The sequence below is a fragment of the Diceros bicornis genome, chromosome 16, assembly GCF_020826845.1.
Source record: "Diceros bicornis minor isolate mBicDic1 chromosome 16, mDicBic1.mat.cur, whole genome shotgun sequence".
Classification (NCBI taxonomy): Eukaryota; Metazoa; Chordata; class Mammalia; order Perissodactyla; family Rhinocerotidae; genus Diceros; species Diceros bicornis.
This window is the reverse complement of record NC_080755.1, coordinates 38692521-38716956: the sequence shown is the minus strand read 5'-3', so window position 1 is coordinate 38716956 and position 24436 is coordinate 38692521. Positions and strand designations below refer to the sequence as shown.

Below are 24436 nucleotides of genomic sequence, written 5' to 3'. Positions count from 1 at the left end.
ATTTCAACTCAAACAGAAAACAATGACCACGGTCATTTCTGTATTATTCCCTTTGTAAGCCAATCAAATCCTCTTCTGATAATTTTTAACCCATTCTCATCTCTTTTCAGACACACGCTTGACTGTGGGAAACCCCTCCAATGGACAATGTGTGAACAGTGTAGGTGAGCCCCATTTTAAGAAAACCCTGATACCAAGTTGCAAACTGAACAGTTTAATGAGAGTATGTTTGTGAATACTACGAGAAGAAAGACATTTGTTTAAAATATGATTTGAATGTTGAAAAAGATCAGTTTTCATCTTATGACATTTCCAGAAATATTTCTGTTATGTAAAGGAAGGCATGTGGCATTTCCAGTGAATTTAGTTTCCTAACCCCAGGTCTGGAGAACGTCTTCTCATGACTCGAGAGTAAATCTCCATAGAACATTAAAATTGTACTGCCTCTTCTCCAGGTAACCCTTCCATCTTTTACTTAAATCAAAGTAATTACTTGTTGGTCATGCTGATTTCATCAGTTTACAGGAAAGAGAGAAGAATCAACACTTCTGAGGTAGCAGGGACCATAGAGTCCCTCCTTGTCATGAAACCAGTAAGAAATCGAGGCTGAGAGTGGGGATGGACTCAACTGAGTGCTGGGAAATCATTAGTGGCAGAACTGGGGAAGACCAGTCCGTTGCTTTCCAGGCTAATGCACATTTCCTGACACTGTGCATTGTTACATTAAATGACTGAGTTGGATGACAACGTCATCAATCTCTGTCCCCTTCTTGGTGAGTTCTTTCTAGGGATGTGGCTTATTTTACAGAAGAGGGCAAGTTCCCCTTAAAGGGACCTCTTATGGAGTGAGCTATGGGTATAAACTCTAAACTAAGCATATCTTTGATAAGTATTGTGCATCTTAGAACAGAGAGGTTCCTAAATGGTGAATACACACATATTTCTCTGTGTTTGGGAATAACAAGGGTGTAAGCTTGCTTTGGGGAAGAATCACAGAACAGACATAAGGAGAGGTTAAGTGGCCTTCAGCCTGGGGGCCTGGATAGCCCACTGAAGGCTGAGTTTACAGTGACATATTTTAGAAAGGGCAACTTAGGAGACCTCGTAGGCCTGGTACTTTGTTACAGTTGATGGTCTTCTGTTTTTCTCCTGAGACAGGTAGTAGATTCGGTTGGCCTCTGGGTAGGTGACTTTGCTGAGTGGAAGCTTGTAGATGGCAGAATTGTTGGTTGTCAGGAGCAGAAAGGTGAGTGCTGAGAGGCAGAAGGGCCAAGTGCAGGGTGGTAATCCAAACTAGGGGGAGGGGAGAATACAAGAGAAGCCTTGGTTATGTCAGATGCTTGTGCCTGTTTCATTAGCTCTTTTATCAGCCCTGGATAGAGGAGGGGACACTTTGTGGGCATTAATAGGAATAACGCTTAATTCATGACCAATATAAATAAAATCTTGCCGGTGGTATCAGCCTGCATTGTAACAGGTGAGCACACATTCTTCAAAATGCAGTCTTTGGAACTCTATTATAATATCGCTTTATGGAGAAGACATGTTTTGTCTTGGGATGTCTGGCCAGGCTCCAACTCTAGGAACTATGGCCATTCCCTGCCTTCTCCCATAGTCCCTGTTAAAGGAATGGCTTTGGAAGCCATTTTGTAGTTCAAGTTTCCTTTTGCTCTTCAGTCACAGCTAACTGGATTAGAGTGAGGCACCTGACTCAGATGCAGCTTCCCATAGGGAGATGACCTAAGAATAGAATCCCTCTCTTGAGAATTTGAACTAAGAGGAACAAAGACTGAGTCCAGAGGCTCTTGATTTGAAAGGACTAGAGAGCCAACCAGTGCTGGGTGGCCATTTGGGGGCTGTGTGCAGCAAAAGAAACTCATCACAGAGAGACGCAGGGAAATAGAGCAGACATCTGGGGAGAGGCAGAGATGTGATATCCTAGCCCCAGGAAGCTGGAGATAGAGGGTAGCTACTTCTCTTCTCAAGGGCTGCCCCCTTCTCAGCTCCTTTTCTCATGATGTTGACCTGTTTTTTACTCCTTAGGACGCCCTGAGGTTTTTTTAGTACCCTTCCCCACTCTTCATTTGAGATAACTTCAAGCTTGTTAACAAAGAGCCTGCAAATTCAGCTATGTGGCAGAGTCAATCATGCCTCCCTCCCCCAAACATCATTTTATTATAAGCAGTAAAAAATCTCAGGTAATACCATGGGGGCAATGATGCCAGTCACGTGTGTGTTCAAAGATGGCACTGTTGGATGGGATGGGACTGGGGGAAGAATAATGAGAGTCTAGCATCAGAACAGTGGCTGTAAGGAATACCCATGAATGATGAATTCCACTCAGTGAGACTTTCCAAAGCCCTGCTAAGACTGCATAGGGTGTTTTGGGAAACATCTTTTTCAAGTCCTCTGGTGGAAAGGATGTGGGTTTGGAGTTCCATAGACCCAGATCCAAATCTCACTTGTGATCCCCTTGTTGTCATTCCATCTTTCTGAGACCAATTTCCTTAATAGTAAAACAGGAATAGTAATACCTACTCAGGGAGTTGGTGGCTAATGCATACTGAGTGCTCAGTGAATGATCCTCAGCATGTGCTCATCATGGTCAAGTAGAGGGTGGCATTGTTGAAGACACAGGGCTGCACATACATGTGCCAGTTAGAAAGGAAAAGAGTGCAGCCCCTAAGCGCTCCCTTCTGTGGATGGGTTGGATGGTCCCATAAGTGTCATTCAACATTTTTATATCCTGTTCCTCAAGGAGATTGGAAATTCCTTCAGAGTGAGTTGAGAGCCTGCACATTTGGTCTCCTTGAGAGTGGTCAGCACAGTGTCTTAAACATAGTAGGCACACAGACAGTAAATTTGATTTTGTTTTGAAAAATGTCTAGCTTGAGTGGTATAGCCTATAACTTCTCTGTGCACAGAGTAAAGGGCCAGTCACCCTGGGAATGCCTACAATCAGGAAGCAAAGCCACCTATTTCGTAGCCCTTCCAGGACCTTGTCAAAGGAAGGCACGAGACACGTATTTATTGGCTGGATGACTGGGTGAAAAGATGGGTGCAAGAAGAGATGGGAAAGCCTAGAGCAGACAGGAGCCGCAGAGGCCATATTCCATCCTCTTGTCTCCTGTCAGTGTTTCTGATGGTAGGCTGACAGCCCCAGCTCTGGAATTCCACATGTGGTGGGGGGAGGGTGTTCATTACCTTAGGGTTTCATTCATTCAGCATTTCTTGAGCACCTCCTATGTGCTGGGTGCTGTTATAGGTACTAGAGATAAAGATAAGAACGCAATCGGGCCCCTGTTCTGAAGGTGGGCTGAAGGTGGAAGAGGACCGATGTGTACCAGACTCGTCACAATACTGTATGTTAAGTGTTGTAGCAGATGCAAGTACAAAATGTGATGGGGCCAAGAGGAGGGACTTGATCCATTGGGGGACACCCGATGGTATCAGTGAATGCCAATTCTATTGCTTAGAAAATTCCTTCCTATGATAAGTACAAACTGCTCAATTTCACTACGAGTGAAGGAGGGATTTAGACAGGTGTGAGTTGAAGGCTCACCTCTAACCTCACCAGCAGGACCAGCGGGACTTTTCCTGGTTGCCTATGTGAGATGTGCCCCTGAACCCTTACCCAAGAGGGGGAGGCATGGACTGCAGGCTGAGCCGTGAGTGCTCTGTGCTGGGACCTGGGCCCCTCTCAGTGTATGTGGGGGACTGGGGTTGGCCATGCAGCTGCTCCTGACCTCACAACCTGCCCTACACTGGGACCCAGACAAAGAAGGGGTTCTTGGACCACTGCACATGACCACAACCACCAGCTCTGGCTCCTCTCAGGTGTGGCTGGGGTTTAGCTCCCTGTCTTCCCTAAAGCCTTGCCTTGTGACTCCTGACTCTGTGCTAGTTGCTATGGGATAAACAAAGATGTACACTGGCCCACAAGCTAGCTGGGCAGATGATCTATACACATACAAAAAAGATTAAATAATAAAGATTTAAAACTTATTCTAGAGGATGATACAACTGAAAGGAGTTTGATTTACAAGATAGTGCTCTTCAAATTGTCCTTCTATAAGGAACGCTGTTTGCCCACTGAGGATGGGATCTGATTGACCAACAGTTGACATTTAAACTTTTGAGGCCCAGCTCTTTCTGTCTAGTGGGTGCTGAGGTGAGTAGTGTGATTTGAGACAAGAGGGATGAACTGGGGAGGGCTTCCTGGAGGCTTTGGGGAGCTGAGAGAACATGAGGAAGGATGCTGCGGCATGTTCTTATTCCATGTTGACTCACCACAGATAACATGTTAGCCAGGGTAGCACCCAGGTAGGCTGCAAACAGTGCTGGAAAAAGAACCAAGAAATAGTCCAGTGACTAACAGCATCTGAAGCTTAGTCTACATATTCTCTCCCCATACATTTTATGCCACAAATGCTCTCTCTTAGATTAAAAAAAATTGAAGTACGTTTCCATTGCTTGGCAGCTTTGAAAAGTGTTAAATTCCACGCAAACGCCTGCACAACTAAGGCAGCAGATGAACTTTGTGAAACGGGGCCAGAATTGAGCTGTTACAGTTCTCTTGGGTCCCACCACCTTGCATTGTAGCAAAGGAATATTTAGCAGCATAAACCATAAATGAAAATTTTACTATACAGCCAAGGCAAGTGACTCCCAGAACCCCTGCTGGAATATTTCATCACAAGTTATTAACAGAATATGGGTTTCCAGGGAGGAGCAGCATTCTGTAAGCTTGAGAAAGAACAAATACACCTACTGCCTCATCTTCTAGGCTCTGCGTGCAGAGGGCACGAGCAGGCTGGCCCCTGGGAAGAGCCAAGTGCAGGCCAGAGGTGAGGTTTTGTGAAAATGGACCATTGTAATAGGGCTTTCCTTCTGAACTCTCAATTTCTCAACTAAAAGCAGCCTAACTGTCCCTAGAATATTAACAACAGCAAACCCTTATTAGAGAGTTACTGAGCGCCCAGCTGGTAGTAATCCCGACCACATCCTTCAGCATTCCTACAACGTAAGCACTATTTGAAGATCCTATGGTCAATGTCTGGGTGCTTAAGGTTAATTGCTATATCTGATGTAAATGGCCCAATTCCAAATATAAAGATTATTTGCATAAGAGTTGCTCTGTCAATTAGTTTCAATCACCAGGAAAGTAGCAATCACAGAGACAGCCCACGAACACCAACCAACACCATCTAAAAAATCTGTCTTCACGTGGCTGAACACTTTGTGATCAGTGAAAATAGTTTTTAATGTATTAGTCACTCAACCATTCAAAACAGTTTTAAATAAAAACCCTTTTATAAAGCAAGCAATTCCTCTTATTTGTCTTTGGAGGATCAGCCAAAATTATCACTGGAGGTTTTCCTTGTGGAGATAGACATAGGCATCACTCAAGGCGGGAAGGGAATCCGTGGGCAGTACCTACCGCAGGCGATGGCCAGCAGGTGTGTCTGCCAGGTGATGACGTAGAACATGCCCCCGATGGCGACGCAGGCCAGTGTGCTGTTGAAGCCACACAGGCCGGAGTAGATGGAGTCAAAGGGTGTTGCGATCGTGAGCGCTGGGAGAGAGGCAGGTGTCAGTGCTGAAACCCACCGCGGTACTCAAAGCCCAGCCTAGCTATCAGGTGAGGTATTTACGCAAAAGGACTTCTGATTTTATTCAGTGAAAAAACACCTAAAGGAATAAAACGGCCACAAAGCCACATGAATGCTAATGGCTAAGCTGTTATGGGTAGGAGACCCTTTGACTAAGGCCTCTGAAGTCTGATTTAAACAGTTCAGGGAAGGTCCTTCCCCTGTCAGATAAAGAGAACCTCTCCTTCTTCGTTAATATCTTAATGTTCTATAAAGGAGATGGAATCCTTCTTATCATGATTAAAAAGAAGACTTACAGTATAAACGTGCCTAGAGGAAACCCTCCCAAAGTTTAAATTTATACTAAGGTATAAATAACTAATATCAAAGCCTTCCTTGAGGGCAGTTTTGCTCAGGGGAGCCTGAGGGCACTGGCATCTAAAATGGAACAACGTGGTACAAGGGAAGGAGGGAAAGTTTACACGAACAAGCACGTGGAGCGTTGAAGCTCCATTTTCTTTGAGCTGGCCCCAGTCACTAACAGCCTTATGGCTCATTAATAAGGGAACAAGGAGGACACCAACCTGCTAACATCCCTATGGTGGATCCAACTGCAGCGTGTAAGCAAATAAGAGGTGAAGATATGAGCAAAGCTACAAGGAAAATGCCTCCAGTCCAGGGGTTATCGCAGCCGTACACTTGGCCGATTCCAACAGGGATGGCTCTCAAGAGCTGTAGGTACAACAGGATCACATGCAATTATGGAGGCAAAAGAGACCACTTGAACCTTGGCTGGAAAAGATTTGGTGCCAAACCCTCCACACTAACATTTTGCAACATGTTTCCAAGATATTTTTATTCAAATAAGTTAACTCTAAAAGGAAGGCAAGCTTTATTGTTTTAATCTTGAGTTCTTAGAACCCTAAGGGATTAGGATGTTGTTTCCGTTATCTAGAAACATGAATGTAAGGCATTAAACTCCCAGTGAAAAGAAACTGAGAACTTTTCAAATGAGGGTATCATTCATTAGAAAAGTAACAGATGTCTGATGGAAGTTGTGTTTTAAAAACTCTCTTGTAACATTTTTTTTTTAAAGCTGAAAGGATGATTAGCAGGCTAAGTATTAGATGGATATTAGATGGATTAGATAGTCCTTTCTGTTTCCAAGAACATGTCTGGGCTGTGGTCACGTTAGTCCCTTCTGGGTGAGCAACTGACGTCATATCCACAGAAGAGCCCCTAAAAATGTAGCGCCGTCATCACATCTGCCCTTTTGATGGATAAACCCATCAAATGATGACTGATAGAGGAGCACCCTGCTGAGCCGGGCCTCCACGTATGTCAGGGGTAGCAGGCCTGTCTGTGAATGAAAAAGAGTGTGAGGAAGCCAGGGTCCATGCCCTGTGGGCACTTGCGCATGCGCTCTGGCGTTTGGGAAAAGGATCCTGGGCACGCAGGCTTCACCAGTGCCCGGGGTTGGGCCCTGTGTTTTGGAAGGTTGACCAGAGGCCCTTGAGATAGAAAAGTGCTTAAGGGAGGAGGCTCTGGGCCATGCTGGGGTACACGGGGGTTCGTGTCACCCTTTGGGCAGAGAGCTAAGGAGAAGCAGAGTGCTGGGATCAGTGTGTGTATGTATTATGATGAGTCATCTTCTGAGAGGACTCTGCCCTCTGGGGGCATCAGGGAAGCGAGATCCTGTGGCTCAAGGGCCCTCATGCCATGGTGAGAGTTTGCGGAGACAGGAGGACACTGCAGGAGCCCATGGGTTGGTCTAGCGGGCTAACCCTCCAGGCTCAGTCTTCCACGACCACAAGATAGAGAAGAGGATGGGGGCTCTGGCATCACCATGCGGGGGAAAGACAGGACAGGCAAATGAGTTTTATACAGAGGCAGTGGTGCTGGGCAGGTTATTCCCCAGCTGGCCCTGCCCTCCAGGGGGGCGCTCCAGTGGCCACAAGGGCAGAGGAACCCGTGGGGACTCAAAATTGTTGAGAGTTTTAGATCCTTTCTGTAACATTTACCACTTTTTTCCCCAAAGCTCAAGGCTATAATTACAATAGTCAGAAAGACAAAACTTATTAATCATCACCATAATCCACCAATTGGCCAGAAAATTATTTCTTAAAGAACAACCACCCAAAATTGAATTTTTCTCTCCTGAAACTTTGGGGTGCTGAAGTCTTTGTACAGGATTCTCCAATTTTTTTTTCATTTCTACAAAATTCTTAGATATCTTTTCAATTGAAAATGTAGCATGGAGAATGCAAAATATCTTAAACTTGACTTTTCTAATATCATGTCCCCATAGCACACCAATTAGAGTGATTTTGCCTTCAAAAGATATCGATTGGGTAAATACCATGAAAGGGAGCCCTAAGGAGCTGAATTGCCAACATGGCACCTCTTCTTGCCTCTGATCCTTGAAGGTCCTCATACACACACACAAACCAACAAGGATGGGGCTAACATCAATGCTTCTCTTCCTAAATAGTGATGCTTCTTAGTGCAAATGCAGGACTCTTTCTCCTTTGCTATGCTGCTGCATACTATGAAACGCCAAGAGAAACTGGGCATCATTATTTCTGAAAGTTCCTTCAACAAGCCTGAGTGACTTTGTGGTTAGATGATGAATTGGCAATAACGAAGTTTCAGAGTGAGCCTCAGACTGTGGGGTTGTTCAGTGTAACGGAAGGTAGGAGGGCCTCAGAGAGAACGTGTCCCTTTAGATAAGGAGGCTAATGGGCACATTTCTCCATGCTGGTTTAATGCTTTTAGTGTAACTTCTTATTAATTATCTTGGCAGATTTCCAGAAGCCAGCATTATATGCAGAATACTTGTAGAAAACTTTAAAAGCTCTGTTATACATATATTTCTTACTGGAGGAACACCTGTGCTTTAAAGTGTTAGCATGCCTCAGAGAGCGAATGGAATCAGATCTGGAGATTGGAACAGAGACTTCTTAAGCCAATAGATGGTAGTGTGATGTGAACGTCTTTAATGATTCAATGAGACTGAATGAAAGAAAATACACAGCATAAGCTGTGTATTGAAACAGGAATAAAGCATCAAAAAAGACTTTAAAAAAAGAAAAGAGAAAGAACCCAGGTCTAGAAGTCAGGAGGCTGGAGGTCTATTCTTGACTTTGCTCTTCACTAATTGCTATGTGACCTCAGGGAGGTCTCTCAATCTGGCCTCAGTTTCTTCCTCTGTGCTATGATGGGGGGACCAAAAATGGCCCCTTTAGCTCTTAGAAAGAGAAAAGGATGGTGGCTCACGAGGTGCTGTATATAGAGTGCCTTGCACTGTATACTTGCTAATGGTTATTACTCGTGGATCTTTCTGATGTGCAAAATAAGTAAAAGCCACTTTAACATGGAGTTTGGACGGACGCTGCCCTTCCGCCTTCCGTGATACCTACCAAGGGCACCTGGACCTTTGACCAGGTGATGTTGGGCATGGAGGACACAGGCTGCAGGATCGTGGTGGGGAAGAAGAGGTTGTAGTGGCCCGTGGCTGCCAGGTACAGGGTTACAGCGATGTTGAATGGCAGCGTTAAGACCGGGAGGTCCCACTTGCTGAAGATGGTGCCCAGGGCACTGGAGAGGATGGGGCTGATGGCAGAAGCACAAGAGATGTTGTTTAAGAGCACCCTGGCCCTGATGCTAGACTGAGTGGGAGTAGGGGTCTCTCTGCACCTTTCTGGAGAAAAGCAGCCTACGGGGCACCCTCTCCAAGCCTGACTGGCTCTGAGCAGGTCTTTCCCTGAGTCTCCTCCCTATGCCCAGCATAGTGACAGGGTGGATACCTAGGCTCAGCCTCAGAAGGAGGGCTTTCCAGGGGAAGTCGTAAGGCAGGGAGTCAAAACTTCCTTGAAGAGTCATACAGCTCCATCCCCAGGCATGGGGAGAGAGGATAGGTTGGGGGAGTGGCAGGGATGGAATCACATTTATTCATTCAACAAGTGTTTGTTGAGCATCTGAGAGCACTGAGCCTCATGGCCAGAGTGCCCTGAGATTTCTGGAGGTGAGGGAGGAGTGGGGCCCTGGCACACTGAGGGCTGTGCCCGGTGGCTGGACTTTCATCCTACACTAGGAGGTTTATTCCAGTGTGGTCAGGGGTCCCAAAGACAGGGAAAAGCTGGGAGTGGGGGGGGGGCAGCAGAAATGAGAAGATTTCCAGAAACTGACACGACCCCATGGTGTGGCTCTTAACCTATGTGGACCTCCATTTCTTTCCCTGTGCTCCAGCAGGGTAGGACAAGAAACCCTTTTACATCTTAAAGATGAAGAGTAAAGGACGGTAGGTAATGAGATACTGTATATAGACTACCTAGCACGATGCTGTCACTGTATACCCTGGGTAATTATTTCCAGTGGATATTTCTGATGTGCAAGCTAGGTAATCACCGTCTTAAATTCGAGCTTAGACAGACAGTCACGGAGTTGGGATGAAAAGGTTGGCAGCCCTTGGTGTGCACCCACAGCCTCAGAAGCAAACTTACCAGGACATGGACATAATGATGACGGGGAGCAAAAGCCACCAGTAATAGTCGCCTTTGTCTGAGAACACAGCCATCAGCAGCCCCACCAGCACCCCGTTGTAGCCGTGAAGTCCTGCCGCAATGGCTGATCTGGGGGAAGAGAGGGGAGGGCTGGTGAAGTGGGGGCTTGCCCATGGCCTAATGCAGGGGCACTGCCTTCTTGATTTTCCTTCTGAGTCAGATTTTTCTCAACAAGATCCTGACTACACACATCTTCAAACAGATGGCCCCTCTGGGATTGGGGAACAAAGACGCCAACACATCACGTTCCCTTAGACAATGTATGGCTATTACAAAATAATCAGGGAATGGTTGTTCTTAGTTATCAATGTCCTTATTTTGAGGGGTTTCTGAGCTGGGAGCTAAGCAGTGAGGGGATGGGGAGGTGGTGAAGAGTCCCAGCAGGGAGCAATCTCTGGCCTCTTGCTTGGACCCTGGGTCTCCTGGAACTTACTTGTCCTGACTCAGGATGAGGGCTGTCAAAGTGGACACAACGGTGCCCAGGCAGCCCGAGATGGCCCACCAGGGGTTCTGGATGAAGAGGCCAAGGACGATGAGGATGCCGCTGAGGGGGTTGTTGACAAACATCACCTGAGATGTGCCCCGGAGGACCCAGTCCAGGAACTGGAACACTGGGGATTTGTCTGAAACGGAACCGGGGCAGGGAGTCAGTCAACGATCAGGTGTGATGGCCACGGGTGAGGACCCCCCGGGCGGGCCTAAGATGTGAGGGAATCGCCACATCCAAGGTGGATTCGCAGGGAGCCAGCCCCCTGCTGTCACCTGCCACAGAGGAGAGTAAACCAAGAACCCAAGAGGGCATTTGACTGCCCAGAAAACTCTTCAGATCCATTGCCAGCTGGTTGTGGTCTTTATTTAGGTTGTTTTTCAAAGCTGAGCTATCTGTGCCCCCACAAGGGTGGCATGAATTTTCGAGAAGGTGGATCCAGAAAGAAAACTCTCTTGTTGCATAGACAGCATCAAACCCACTACCTGAGCTCCGGAGAGATTGCTAAAGAGAACTTATTGGAATAGTAGACTCAGTTCTCCCACAAGCCATCCAGAGGACAGGCATGTTTTCTAGAATGCTGGCTCTAGAATCCCAGTGCTGAAATGCCTGACTGCAACACTCTGATGGCATATTTGAGAAAGCATAACTGTTACGTTCAGAAATGAGAGCCCACACACTTACATGTATTGTATTTATATCCCAAGAGACTGTATGTCTGTCTTAACAATGAAACTCCTATCTTTGAAAGACCATTGAAACAGAACTCGGTCTGGTCTGCAGAGAACTGTGGCAATGTGTCTTCTGGGGGACAACAGAAAGTGACCATTTTGGGAAGGGGTCAGGGGTTGCTTTCACAGAAGCTTTACCCTTAAGTCCCTCTCCACACTCCTTCATCGCTCCTGTGATGTAGCTGAGGGCATTGCTGATCCTTTTCCCACTGGCAGCAATGGTATTTCGAATCCGGGAAGTTTTGGAAATGTTTGTTTCCACCTTTATCTCAGAGCTGTCCTCCATGGTGTCCAGATCCTGTCCAGGGACAAAAGATGGGCAAGAAGCTCCCAAATTCTGTGCTTCTCAAACTGAGAAGTGACATTTGTGCTCACTCAGGGACCAAGCTAAGATTTTCATTTGGTATTTAGTGAAACTGCTGCCCAGAAAACTCATCTCTGTGTTTCTATTGACTACAATATCTTCTCTTTAGTTTGACATGTTACCTCATTTAATTGGGGCAACAACCTTGTAGTAAACAAGACAATACCTTCATCCTCATTCTGTGGATGAAGGCTCAGGTAAGGATGGCGAGGTTCTCATTTGCAAAGGTCAAGGTCAAATGGTAGAACTGAGATTTAACTACAGATCTTGAGATTCTTTTTTTTTAAGCTATTACTTTCTTTATACCACGCTCTTTCCTGAAGAAATTATCCCTCCTCCCCAGCATGTCTAGTCTTTAAAATTGATCTGTGCATGAAATTCAACATGTAAAGATTCCGTTTTTGAAAATTGGCACCAGCTTATCTTCTAAATGCTTGAATGTGGGATTTAGAGGAAGATGGATAATAAATAACTGAAATAAAAGGAATATGAAACTTTATAAAGTTAACTGAAAAATATACATTTTTATCCCAGGTAATTATGTTTCTGGAAGCATGAATTCAAGAAAAGTTTGCCTAAATCAGAGGATGTCTTTTCCAGGCTCAGCTCCCTTATCTGCTGCAGGCTCTTTGACTTGGGGGCCCTGCCCCCGATTCGGGCCACTCAGTACTCACCAGCAACTCCTCCGTGGGCTTCCGGTACTGATAGGGTAATAGGTCTTTGCTTTGTCTCTCCCGGTGCTCGCCTTTTCCAGACACTGGAGTTGGAGGGAAAGAACACCATCAATAAGGATGTCTCTACTTGGACACCTTAGCAGCAAATTTCTCGCAAGGCTAGAGTTGGAATATCCAGTATTTCCTTTTCCACTGAGGAAGCCCAGAACCATGACATCCTGTAGCTTGAAGCCTTCCTTTCTCTTTTACTGGTCACAAACCCATTTGGGCTCTCTCTTTGGGAAAAAAAATGCACATCCTTGTGTAAATAGGATATTTTACAGGAACTTAGGGAGTTCAGAGACTTGACTGACCTGAGTTAAGAAGCTCTGATTTAGCTCGACCCATATATTTTTCAGATGAGCAAACAGTGACTTGTCCACGATCCCCGAATCCAGAGTTCTTTCGCCAAGTTCTCAGAGAACTTGTAGGTATGCAAAGAAAAGAACTTGGACCTACTGCTCATAAGATATTAAGCTGTCTGAGCCATGCAAGATCTGTTTGCGTTTGACTATGACTCTTTCCAACTGGATGACCTCGGGCTGTTTTGGTCTCTTTTTTGGATGTATGGCTCTGAGTGTTAGGTAATTTAGTAGCAATTGCTGGTTGTATTAAGACAAGTGATATCCATGTTGTTACTTAAAACAGATTTTGACATGTTTTTGTAATTCTAGAAAACTATTGTAATGTGACTTTAAACATATTTTTCATTATTACCAGAGAGTTCATTTTTAAACATGAGCAATTTCAGTAGGATTTTATCCATCCTGAAAGAAGTTAGAGCCCTTGGAAATTTTGGTCTTGATGCTCTGGTTCCCTCTGGTGGTCAAGTGTGAGAATGGCAGACTGGGCTCTCAAGTCCTGAACATTCAGACTGAATTGGCCGCTCCCGGTCTGCATTCATGAGTCTTGAGGATACCTAAGCACTGGAAAGGATGCGTCAAAGGCACTGTGTTCCCACTTTTGAAGGAGCAGGGACTACAAGCGCCAGTGTGGTTGGGAAGTTACACTATGCAGGAGAAACAAATTAATTTTGGAAGCTTTGAAAGGAAGAGTAGGAATCAAAGAGGATTCCTCTAGACTTTGAGGCCAGTGTGTGTGATGGCCTGATGGACCTGCTGCCTGTGTCTGAAGCTCCCCTCTGCCTGCCAGCTCTTCAGCAATTCCAGCTAACCTCCGCCTACAGACTCCTTTGCATGCAGTTCTTACTCTGCCCTCCCCCACCCCAGCCCCCAATCACTATCCTAAGAGGATGTTGAGGGGAGACTGTTAACCTTTTGAGGCAAATCATGCTCTCTCCCTCGCCATGCCTGGGGGCCTCTGTCAAAGACAAACTACTAGACTAGGTTTGCCCTTGAGATATCTGCAATGACCTCTCCACCTGATGTGAGGCCAGTTTCTCTGGGTTGACTGCTTTTGGTATGAAATGACAAGGCTCAGATGAACTGAGGGAAGAAAGTCACTAATGCACCTTCAGGAAAGCATGTGCTGTTGTAAAAAGGACTCTAACCTGGGAATCAGGTTTATCCCCTGCAGTGCCCCTTGCCTGCTGCGTGACTCTGGGCAAGTTGGCTCTCCTCTCTGGAGTTCGAGGGCAGAATTAGATTGCCCCTCTGCCTTGGCTTTGCACAAGGCTGCTCCAACCTTGCAGTTGGTTGGAGAGACCCCTGCCCCGACTCCTCCCTGTTTGCCACAGGATGTCGTCAGCTTACAAATTCGAGCAAGTTTCTGGCTTCCCCACCTGCTCAGCTTTGCGTGCCCTCTGGATCTCTCTCTTGGCCTTGGGGAGTCCCCTCCTCTCCACGGCTCTCCACCTGTTGCCTCGGTCTTAACAACTCCACCTCTGCTGCAGGTGAGAACTTCTCATCTCTAGCCTCTGAGACCAGTGGTTTGTGACTTGGCAGCAAGTTAGAATCTCATGGAGAGCTTTTAAAGATCCTTGTGCCCACCCAGGCTGCTCCCCAGAAGAATTAGATTAGAGTCTGCGGGGAGGGGATGCAGGTGATTCCAATGTGCAGCCAAGTTTGAGACCTCCTGGCCTAGACCTACACAGCCCACTGCCTGTCCTGGCTCCAGCCTCCCCCACCCAGGGAGAGTCTAGACACTGGGACCTGTGGCTGTGGTCAGAGGTCAGAGGTGATGAGAATGAGCCTGAGCTTCGTGGTTCACCCCACCACTCTGTGAAGTACGTACTGCCATTGTCCCCATTTTGGAGATGAGTAAATCAAGGACCCGAGAGCGAGGGGGAGGAAGTGCACACCTTTGCTCCTCCTCTGAATGGATGACCACTCGATGTGGAACACACTCCTGGGCTTGGGGAGCATGGCCTCTGAGCCCTCATCAGCCTTTGGGCTCGTCGCGGCTGGCTGCTCCCCATCGCCGCCTGGCCAGGGGCAAAATGAGACAGGTCAGTGCCCCACCCTGGTCCACACCCTGTGAGAGCCAAGCAGAGAGTGCGGGAAAAATCACAGGCAGAAGTCAGAAAGGAAAGAGCTGTGCGGTCTGAAGCTGCAGTTGTAATTGCGTCAGTGTCTGCATAAAACATCCAGCTTCTTTATTTCTCCCACTAAAACTTTCCCTTCCTTTCCCCCAGAAACCGTATCACAGACACCTATCAGCGTCAAGAGACGGATGAGCCAGTCTGCCTTATTTCACCAGTAAAGAACTACTCTAAGACCCACTTAATCTGACTTGGGACTGGCATGCATGGTGGACCCTAGCTGGCTGCCCATTCCTGTTCTTCAGCCAGTGCCCTGGCCTCCATCTGTGGCAAGGTGTGTGTGTGTGTGGGGTCCTCAATGCTGGCCGTGTATTAGAATCACCTGGGTGCTTTAAAAAATGCCTGAACCCTACCCCAGACCAATTTTAAAAATAAAAGTTTTTTAATGCCCATAGTATTTAAAAGATGGCTCTAATGTGCAGCTTGGGCTGAGAATCACTGATCTAGGTTCTTGCTACTTAAAGCGTGGTCCCTGGGCCGGCAGCATCAGCCTCATCTGGGAGCTTGTTAGAAATGCAGAATCTCAGGTTCCACACACACTGATGGATCAGAGTCTGTATTTCAACAAGATTCCCTGGGTGATTTCTGTGCACATTAAGTTTGACAGACACCAATCTATGGGGAAGTAAGAGTCCTGAAGCTGTGATCAGCTACAAAAAACCCTCTGCTATACCTGGTTATCTTAAATTTCCACATGGGGAAGAGCAGAGCACTCATCACTTGGGACCGGGTTTCTCAAAGTGTGGTCTGAGCATCGACAGCATCAAGTCACCTCGGTGGCTCTTTAAAATGCATGCTCCTATGCCCACCTAGGTCGATTAAGTGGAGTACTTGGTGGTCCCCAAGGTATGCAGTTTTAACACTTTCTGTTTGGAGTTCCAGTGCACGCTGGAATTAGATGATCTAGTGGCTACTTGGAATAGTGGAGAACATTCACACTATTATTACATTTGCACGCTTTCTAAGTTAACTGACTTGTGCATTGTTATCTCCAAAACGTGGAAGATTGAGGCTCAGAATGATTTCTGAAGCGTCCTACAGGCAGCGAGCCATGAGCCTCTCAGCCCCCAGTTCTTTTCTCTGCATCTTTGCTGCTCAGAGACTGGTTCCTGGACCAGCTTCACAGACGTCAAAGGGACCTTGTTAGATGCGGACTCTCAGGTCTTATCCCAGACCGACTGAACTAGAATCTGTGTTTTTCACAAGATCTCCAGCTGACTCGCGTGCACATTAGAGTTTGTAAGAACTGGTATAGATCACACCGCTCATGTAGAAACAACTTCAGCAACGCTCAGAATATAGCAGGACCAACAACCAGAGAGTGTGTGGGACGTGTATGTGGGGTCTGGTCTATACTCTCAGATTGAAAGGTAAGACATGTGACCATGTCCCTTCTCTCCAGGCTCCAGACGGGGAAGAAGCTCCTGTTTCAGCATCTTGTCTGTGGGTCAGCATTGAGCCATCACTCCCGAGTCTGGAGAAGCCCCTTGACCCCGTGCTTCAGAGACACTTGAAATGTCAGCCTACCCTAGGATACCTTTGCAGACATGTTTTGTGCAGGGAGAGTGGGACCATGGGGTATCATTGCATCGTCTGACAAAGCAGAGCATTCTTCCACTGCGCCAATCCCCAGTGCACATCTGCCAGGCTGGAAGGGCACCTCTGGGGCCCATTGCTTCTTGTTCCTCATATGTCAAGTGCTACCCCAGCCACCCCTTAGGCAGAGCAACATTTTGACCTTTGCATCATAGGCTCAGAACTGTGTGGAGCTTCAAGATCACAGTTTACCTCTCATGTCCAGAGAAATCAGCTCTCCCAAGTCACACAGTTCATTAATCATGGCACACAGGAGTTGCACCCAGGTCTCCTGCTCTATAGATGGCTGCAGGAGGCCTGGCTCACCGTTCATGCCCTGGCCCTTCACTTGTAGCACCTCAGATTCTGCTGCCTGCTCAGATCCCAGAAGAGTGGGGCGTGGCCCATATTACTATGTATTTTTAGAGTTGATGTCCCAGCCACAAAAAACAAAAACAAAAAGTTTCTTTCCCTTGGAAACATTTTTTGTCCTTATTTGGGGTGAGTTGAAGAGGTGACACAGTATTGGTTCTGGGTCTCACGTGGGTGATACTGAAGTGCTGGGCTGCAGACCACCCAGGGAGGGCAGCAGCCCCTCAGGATGTGCCAGCCAAGAGTGGAGAATGAAAGTGGGGAACAGACACCATGAAGAAGATTGGAGAATAAAGTAACACATTTCCTGAGGTTGTGAAAATTCTTAAAGCCAAGGTGATAGCAATTTAGCACTACCCTTGGGACAGATTCTCAGGACTTTCATAATGGATAAAGGCAATTTCAAGAATATCATGAACACATTTATCAAATGTTCTGGAAAGAAATATTCCATTGGTGTTATAGGAAAAAAAGAAAACAACAATAACACTGGCTGGGAACCAGAAGTCACTAATTTCTGCATGGCAAGTCATGCAATTTTATTGACATTGTAGGCATGGCTCCTAGAAAGAAATATACAGACCCCGTAAGGCTGATCTTGCTAACTCAACCTATAGAATGATGACAGATATTTCAGACAGATGCGTCCCATTTCTTTCTCATATTGTTATGAAGATGAGATAATGCTTGCAAAATGCTCTGGAAAATAATTTTGCAGTGCTCACATATCAAGTATCTCCTCAGGGAGGTCACTTCCCTCTGATGGCACATGCCCCTCTGTTCCAGGCAGGATGGCTCCTTATTTCAGTGCATGCCTGGTATTTTACACTTGCACTGACTCTTACCTTACCAAATGTCAGTTATGTGTTCCTGTCTGTCACCTTCACAGGATGGTGAGGTCCTTGACAGCCTGCATTGTACCAGTTTGCCTTGGCACCCCCAGCACCTAGCACGAGCCAGGTATACTGTAGGCACTCAAAAATATTTGTTAAAAAAATTAATGAGAGATAATTATACTACCCATTTTAATTTCTGAATGAAACAATCATTGGATATGTCAGGGCATGAAATATTTTAAAAAATATCTCATTGTAAATGTTAAATGCTTGATAAATATTGAAATAATGGTGATAGTCTTTCATAGGTTAACCAAGGCAACAGCTGAATTGCAGAGTAAGAGCTGATTATTTCCAGTGTTACTTGGATAAAAGAAGGGAAGTTTATAGATAGTGATAAAATGGTTGGCCTTCTATGACCTACCAACCAGATACCCAGAAATCCTGCAAGAGTGTCTAGAACTCAGTTAATGAGAGAAAAGAAAAGAAGCCGTTGAAGATAGAGATCTTGCTCAATGTGATTTGTTTTTGTTACTAAGATACTACATAGGTTCATTCCATGTGGCCATAAATCCCTAAGCCGCTAGGAGGTGGGGCTGGGCGTTCTACAGCTCAAGAGTAAATTTTGTTCATGATAATTCACTTTTTTGGGTTCTTTCCAACTCCCCGCCCCAACACCATGGCACACATAGAAAAGTGTACATGTGGCTTGGTGTAGTAAAAGATGATGTCGTTTATGGCCAGAGGACCTGGGCCCAGGGACTTTGGCCCCACTAGGCCCCACCTGGCTGTTTAGAGGGCCAGGGAGGTTGCCCTCATGGCCGGGCTATGCATGTGCTGTGGCACAGGGGCTGCGAAGCTCTGTCCTTGATAATCTGTGGGTAAACCTTAGCAGCTGAGTAACCCCTCGGCATGCCCGCCTGATGTAGGAACTGCTCTCTCCTTCTCTAACAAGGCTTATTAAGTGTCCCAGTGCATGTAGCTTCACACTGGGGGCCGTTCAGGACCATTTCAGGGGCACGGTTCTTGCCATCTAGGATTGCCACCATCCTGTGTTTTAATAGGCAAGAGTCCAGCAATGCTTTTCTCCTGTTGACTCAGAGAAGGAAGAACAGTTATGAGCCACAGTGATATATTCAGAAACACTTTTTCTGGAGAGTAGTGTCTCATGGTACTCGTGACTCTATTGACTTCTAATGTGCAGAAAATGCCAACTGTTCAAATATCAAGGGTAAAAAAAGATTTTGTAGAAGAGCTCACCTGCCAAATACAATTTTGATGCTTACTGCTATTACTTTGAGGGGAATAAAACCAAACCAAACCATAGAGGACATCTTTCAGAAATGAAAAAATGATCTGGTCTATTTTACTGAAAGCCAACCCTTACTCAAACAGGTCCATGCCTATATACTTTCTACAAGTTGTCTTTCTCAGGTTTTGAACAGGTTTTACTGTCTCCTGCAAGTGGATCAACGCTGTCCATACATCACTTGTGCAACATATGCCTAACATATAGAGCATCTGGAACCTACCATCAAGACCCATTTGTCATCCCTCCCCAGCTCCTTGGGTTTCTTATTCCTCAAACCTACTGTTTGTGGATACACCCACACAGCACGAGGCAATTTCCTAGCGACTATGCCAGAATGACTTTTTTTAAGTGACACATTTTATACAATTTGATTTTTTTCTACATCAAGTTCTACATGATTACACTTTGGCCACAATTTGGGCATATGTCTCCCCATGTGGAAGATGAGCTTTGCCTGTGATTGATAATTTCCAAGCTAGTCTGTATGTTTATTTGTGCATGTGATATGGATGCTTGTGTGTGGTAAATGGGGTGGTATCTTTTTCTGTGGAGTTGTGTTTAGTTGACATCTTCAAAGATCATTCTGTAGCCTATCAGAGGTATTGAATGTCAGAATTAGAAAAGACTTTTGAGATTATCCAGTTCAGCCCTCTCATTTTACAGATGGGGAGACTGAGGCCTAGAGAAATGGAGCGACTTGCTGAAGGCCACACAGCTATTGGCAGAGTCAGGAGTAGATATGATATAGATCCATTCTGTCTCTTGCCTTCTAGTCTAGGATTTATTTCCCTAAACCTTACTTCCCACTAGGGATTTATTTTTGGTCTATCAATTCAATTCTGCTTTTGCATGTAATGTACTAATTAGGTATTCTAGAATCCATTTCTCTTTAAAAAATGGCTCCGTTTCCTTTGGGGATTCAAGAAAAACCCAAAAGTCTTTCTGAGCCTTCCTAATATATCTGGACTGGAAGGTCTGTTGTGGGAGAGATGGATAGAGTAAAAATGGCAGTCAGGTCCACAGCAGCACTAGGAGATAAATTGTTTGAAAACCCCGACTTCTTAATTAGCCAACTTTTTATTTTTTAAGAAGGTGGGGTATGGGTCACTGTAATCCTGAGAGAAGCAAGCCCTCATCCTCATAGTAAACGCTTTAACTCTTTCCCTTTTGTTGCACACAGCTCACTAGCTGGCCAATGGACTTGCCTAGATTGTGCTTTGTTTTACTTTGTTTTGGTGTCTTTGGCTCACTCCATGGAGAAGACGTTAATAACATAAATGGGTTGTACTTCATTTAACCTCTGATACTATATGATAACCTCATAAATGAGGTTAAAGAGAGTACAAAGGGTCGAATGCCCCATCTATACCTGGGGTAACACCTGACTGACATTCTTCCAGAATGAGTTTGCACTCTTCTCCCCCCACTCCCACTCCAGCCCACATCCTCAGAATTGCATGTCTACATTGTCAATATTCCTGATTTTGATTTCTTCCCTTTCATTCCATTCTATGCTTCAACTGCTAGACTGTATCATTATGTCACTCTCTTACTCAACAATATACAGGGCTCCCTATTGCCAAGAGTAGAATGCTCAAACTCCTCTGCCTGGCTTTCCAGATGTTCCACAATATGGCTGACTCCATCATCCAACTCATCCTTTCTCTTTCCAACATACAGCCTGCCTTGGCACTCTAGCATTATCGCTGGCTCTCTGTGCTTCCTTCCTCTTCTTGCCTGATTTCTATCCACCCTTCAAGATTGGGTTTATGTTCTACTTCCTTCATGAAGCCGTCTTTGGCTTATTTGGCCATATGGATCATTCCATTCTTTGAATTTCATTTGCAGAATGTCCTCTAGTCTACAGCTTTTGAAGTCAGAGCCATTGTGGAGTTCTGTATTGATAGTTACAATGCACATGAAAAGTATTCAATAAATGCTTTCCAATACAATGACAGGACTTAGAATGATCAATCCTTGATAACCAAGTGACCTTTGAGTCTAGGCATTGGCAGGAGGAAACTGAGGCCCAGAGAGAAGTGGCTTACCCGAGGCCACACATCTAGTCAGTTATGCAGCCAGTTTTGACCTCCTGGTTTTGATTTTTTACTCCTGCAATGTGAGTGTTTTATAGATAGTCGGAGCCTTCCTAATGATATCAATGGACTTGTGACTTTTTTATTAAAAAAATATGAATTATTTCCTATCCCAAAAAGAGTAACAAAAGTTACCAAAAAAAAAAAAAAAAAAGAAAGAAAAAAACACCTGTGTGACATTACATTTGTGATACCCACTGAAAGGTCAACGAAAGTTCTGAGCCATTGTACACCAGCCTCTTCTCTTGTGACCACATTCCATACTCCTTTTCCCCACGTCCTCTTCCCTGTCACACCTCTCTCTCATTATCTATGGCAAACATAGCTAATTGATCATAGCACTATTTCCCAATAAGTTTCAATACAGCCTCAGAATGCTTCTTAACACAATGCTCCAGAAAACCAATACCAATTAGTCAGAGTTGGCACTTGAGAGTAAACTTATATATATTTTTCCCCTCTAACTTTAAAGGAGGGTGTGGATGCTATACAAGTTTGAGAGAAGGGGTATATCAAGGCCATGGGGTTGATAGCAGGCAGAGGCCTAGCCACACGCACTTCCAAACCTCACAGAATAGCCTTCCCTCAGCAAGTTCACCAAGGATCATGTCCTTTGGTGCCACTTTTCGAGGAGATCACATACCTTATAAGGTTGTCCATTCTATCATCAGATGACATCAATATCCAGGAATTTTTTCCTTTATGGCACGGCTATCTGTCTTCCAGAAACATTCACTTTCTGTAGCTACACAGAATATGTCTATAGTAATCTAAGAGGGCTATGTAAGAGAGGAGCCCCAGGAAGATACGTTGTTAAGCTGGGATGTTAAGATGTTTGTGGATACTGAGAAGGATTAGTTCTATTGGCATATCTACTGAAGGGGTACTGAACCTGAGTTGAGAGGCCAAGATGCCTGGGCTAGGTGCCTCCACCTTGGAAGCAGCAAGTAATGACTCCCGGCAAGAGTATACAAATCTGCCTCATTAGCCTCCCCATGGCTCAACTCAACACAGTGCTGCCTTGGAAACCATGTTGGTGTCAGAGCTGTGGGTTACAAAGTTGTGGAAAGGATGACAAATAATATGAAGGCTTGTCCAGTGGGCAGGTAGTGTGATAAGGCGATTTGAGGGCTGATGGACTAAACTGGTTCTATCACCAGATGATCAGGAAGAGCTCAGGGTTATGAGTTAGGACACCTGAACTTCTGTCCAGGCTCTTTTATCACCTTGACAGGTCCCTAGACAAGCCATGGTTTCCTCATCTATAAAGTGAGGGGTTTGCACTATAACTATTTAAGAGCTCTTCCAGCTTGAAGCTTCCAGGATCTAAACTCTCTGGAGTTCTTAGTAAGCTTCCCCACCCCAAGATTGGCTTCCCCAGGCACCACAGCTCAACAGAAGAAAGGAACAGAAAAAGAGCAGCCTTTGTTTTATCTCTTTCTTTGAAAAGTCAGATGGTCCTATTGGCTAGGGGGTCTACTTGGTTTATTTCTCTCCCCCAGGACCTCTTACCTGGGCTCCTTTTGATTTCCTGCACAGATCTGGAGAAACCTAGACCATCAGGATTTGGCAAGAAACTTCTTTCCAATTGGGCGGTGTCTTTGGTCCTCAACTCCAGGCATTGGACTTCTCCCTAAACCAGAACCCCTTCACTTCCCTATGCCCTCAAGCCCATCTTCTTGCTGAATTTCTGTAAATTTACTTTGCATTCCCTAACCCTATGCCCAGTGCACGTCTTCCAGTTGAGGAAGGGTACCATGGAGGAGGAAGGAGAGGAAAGACAAATGCTCTTTTGCTCACACTTTCTCTGGCCTTCCTGGCAAAAGAAAGATTACTTCCTAAACTCCCTGGGGAAGACTGACTCTGACTACCATGGTTCCCCCACCTGGTTTGATCAGGCAGGTTTCCTTTAAAGGGGCAGAGCAAAGCTCTGTCTAGTAGTAGCTTCCCTGTCCTCCCTCAGACACTTCCTCCTAGTTACTCCTCTCATTAGAATTCTCTCTTCAGTATTTGCCTTTAAAGCAAGCATCTAAGTATTGTCTCCTCAAGGGATCAATCTGTCTTCCAACCTCAATAAACTCCCTTAATTCCCCATACACGCAGGGCACAGACTGGGGAACATTATTGCCATCAGCGTCTCCATGGAAATTTCTGTACAGCCCAATACTAGATGCTGTTTTCCTGGTTCTGTGGAAATTTTCAGACCTCTTCTCCTTCTGACATCTGCTCACCAGCGTTCTGGGGACTCACCATGGGACCCTCTCAGAGCAAGAAGTGTATGACCCAACCCCTGCCTCCAGAAAGGACTCTGAGCACTATATATTAGGGAAGCCGGCCCTCCCAAGTCCCATGAGGCCATGGGGTCTGGTGGGCTGGAGTTTGGGGAGGGGGTCCAATCCAAACATGTTTTGCTTGGCTTTGTGAGTATGATGGGTCAAACATCCACCTTCCCCGCTTGTCCCCCTCCATACAAGCTCAGTGATGGGGTGTGAGGTGACCTACCTGGGTTCAGAAACAAAACCTCACACTGAGGAAATTAGCTACACTTGAGTAGACAAACTCCTTACTGACGTCAAAGGCCCCCTTGCTCGTGCCAGGTGTGTCAGAACTGCCAAAGAGGAGTCCTGATCACGGAGAGCCTTCTGAAGAAGGAAAGCAAACAAAGCGGGGGAGGAACCAGAGGGGCCCACATTCCAGGGAGAGGTGGGGAACTGACCACAGACCACTTCCCTGCACCGTGGGCCTCCCCTGGTGCTATTAGTTCAGGGTCCATGGCTGTTTGCTGACAACACATTTCCTTGTCTCCCAGCTGGCTGGCTCTTGGCTCAGCAGCCCTGCGTGCCCATCCTTTGTCTTCTTGCTCTGGCCTCTCCTGAGGGTTCTTGAACTTCTTGTGGTATGCTCCCTCCAGTCCCCTCAGCATCCATCCACCCTAAAAGGAACAGGGAGATGCCACCACCTGCGCACAACATGTAACCAATTTGAAAAGACAGGAAATGATTACCCCTGAGGAGCCTCCAGGAAGTTCACCCACGTTCCATGAGCCAAATGGAACTGTGGTGCTTAGAAGTGTAGTGAGTATCTGTCACACACTCTAGACATAGGGTGGGGCAATCAAGTGCCATCCCGGAAGGCAGAAGATGAAAATTGAATCTTGTCCCTGACAGGTCCTACCGAAGGCTGCAGCTCAGATACCAATGGCTCCTTAAGAGATCTGTCTATGCCTACAGATTATTTCCTCGAAGGCTGGGTCAATCAGAATTCATTGCAGAACTAAGTTTTCTTCACAATGCTCAT

General features: G+C 45.9%; 1 protein-coding gene across 1 annotated transcript in view; it reads right to left on the bottom strand.

The window, feature by feature from the left end:
- Window positions 1-1092: 1092 nt before the first annotated feature.
- The window catches only part of SLC14A2 (solute carrier family 14 member 2), a 56700-nt gene continuing 33356 nt past the window's right edge, over window positions 1093-24436 (bottom strand). The window contains exons 10-19 of the mRNA XM_058556566.1: window positions 14709-14831; window positions 12410-12492; window positions 11510-11669; window positions 10587-10776; window positions 10094-10222; window positions 9011-9203; window positions 6176-6323; window positions 5441-5575; window positions 4291-4340; window positions 1093-1293 (exon numbers count right to left, since the gene is read on the bottom strand). Coding sequence (XP_058412549.1) covers window positions 1093-1293; window positions 4291-4340; window positions 5441-5575; window positions 6176-6323; window positions 9011-9203; window positions 10094-10222; window positions 10587-10776; window positions 11510-11669; window positions 12410-12492; window positions 14709-14831 — 1412 coding nt within the window. The remainder of the gene's footprint in view (window positions 1294-4290; window positions 4341-5440; window positions 5576-6175; window positions 6324-9010; window positions 9204-10093; window positions 10223-10586; window positions 10777-11509; window positions 11670-12409; window positions 12493-14708; window positions 14832-24436) is intronic.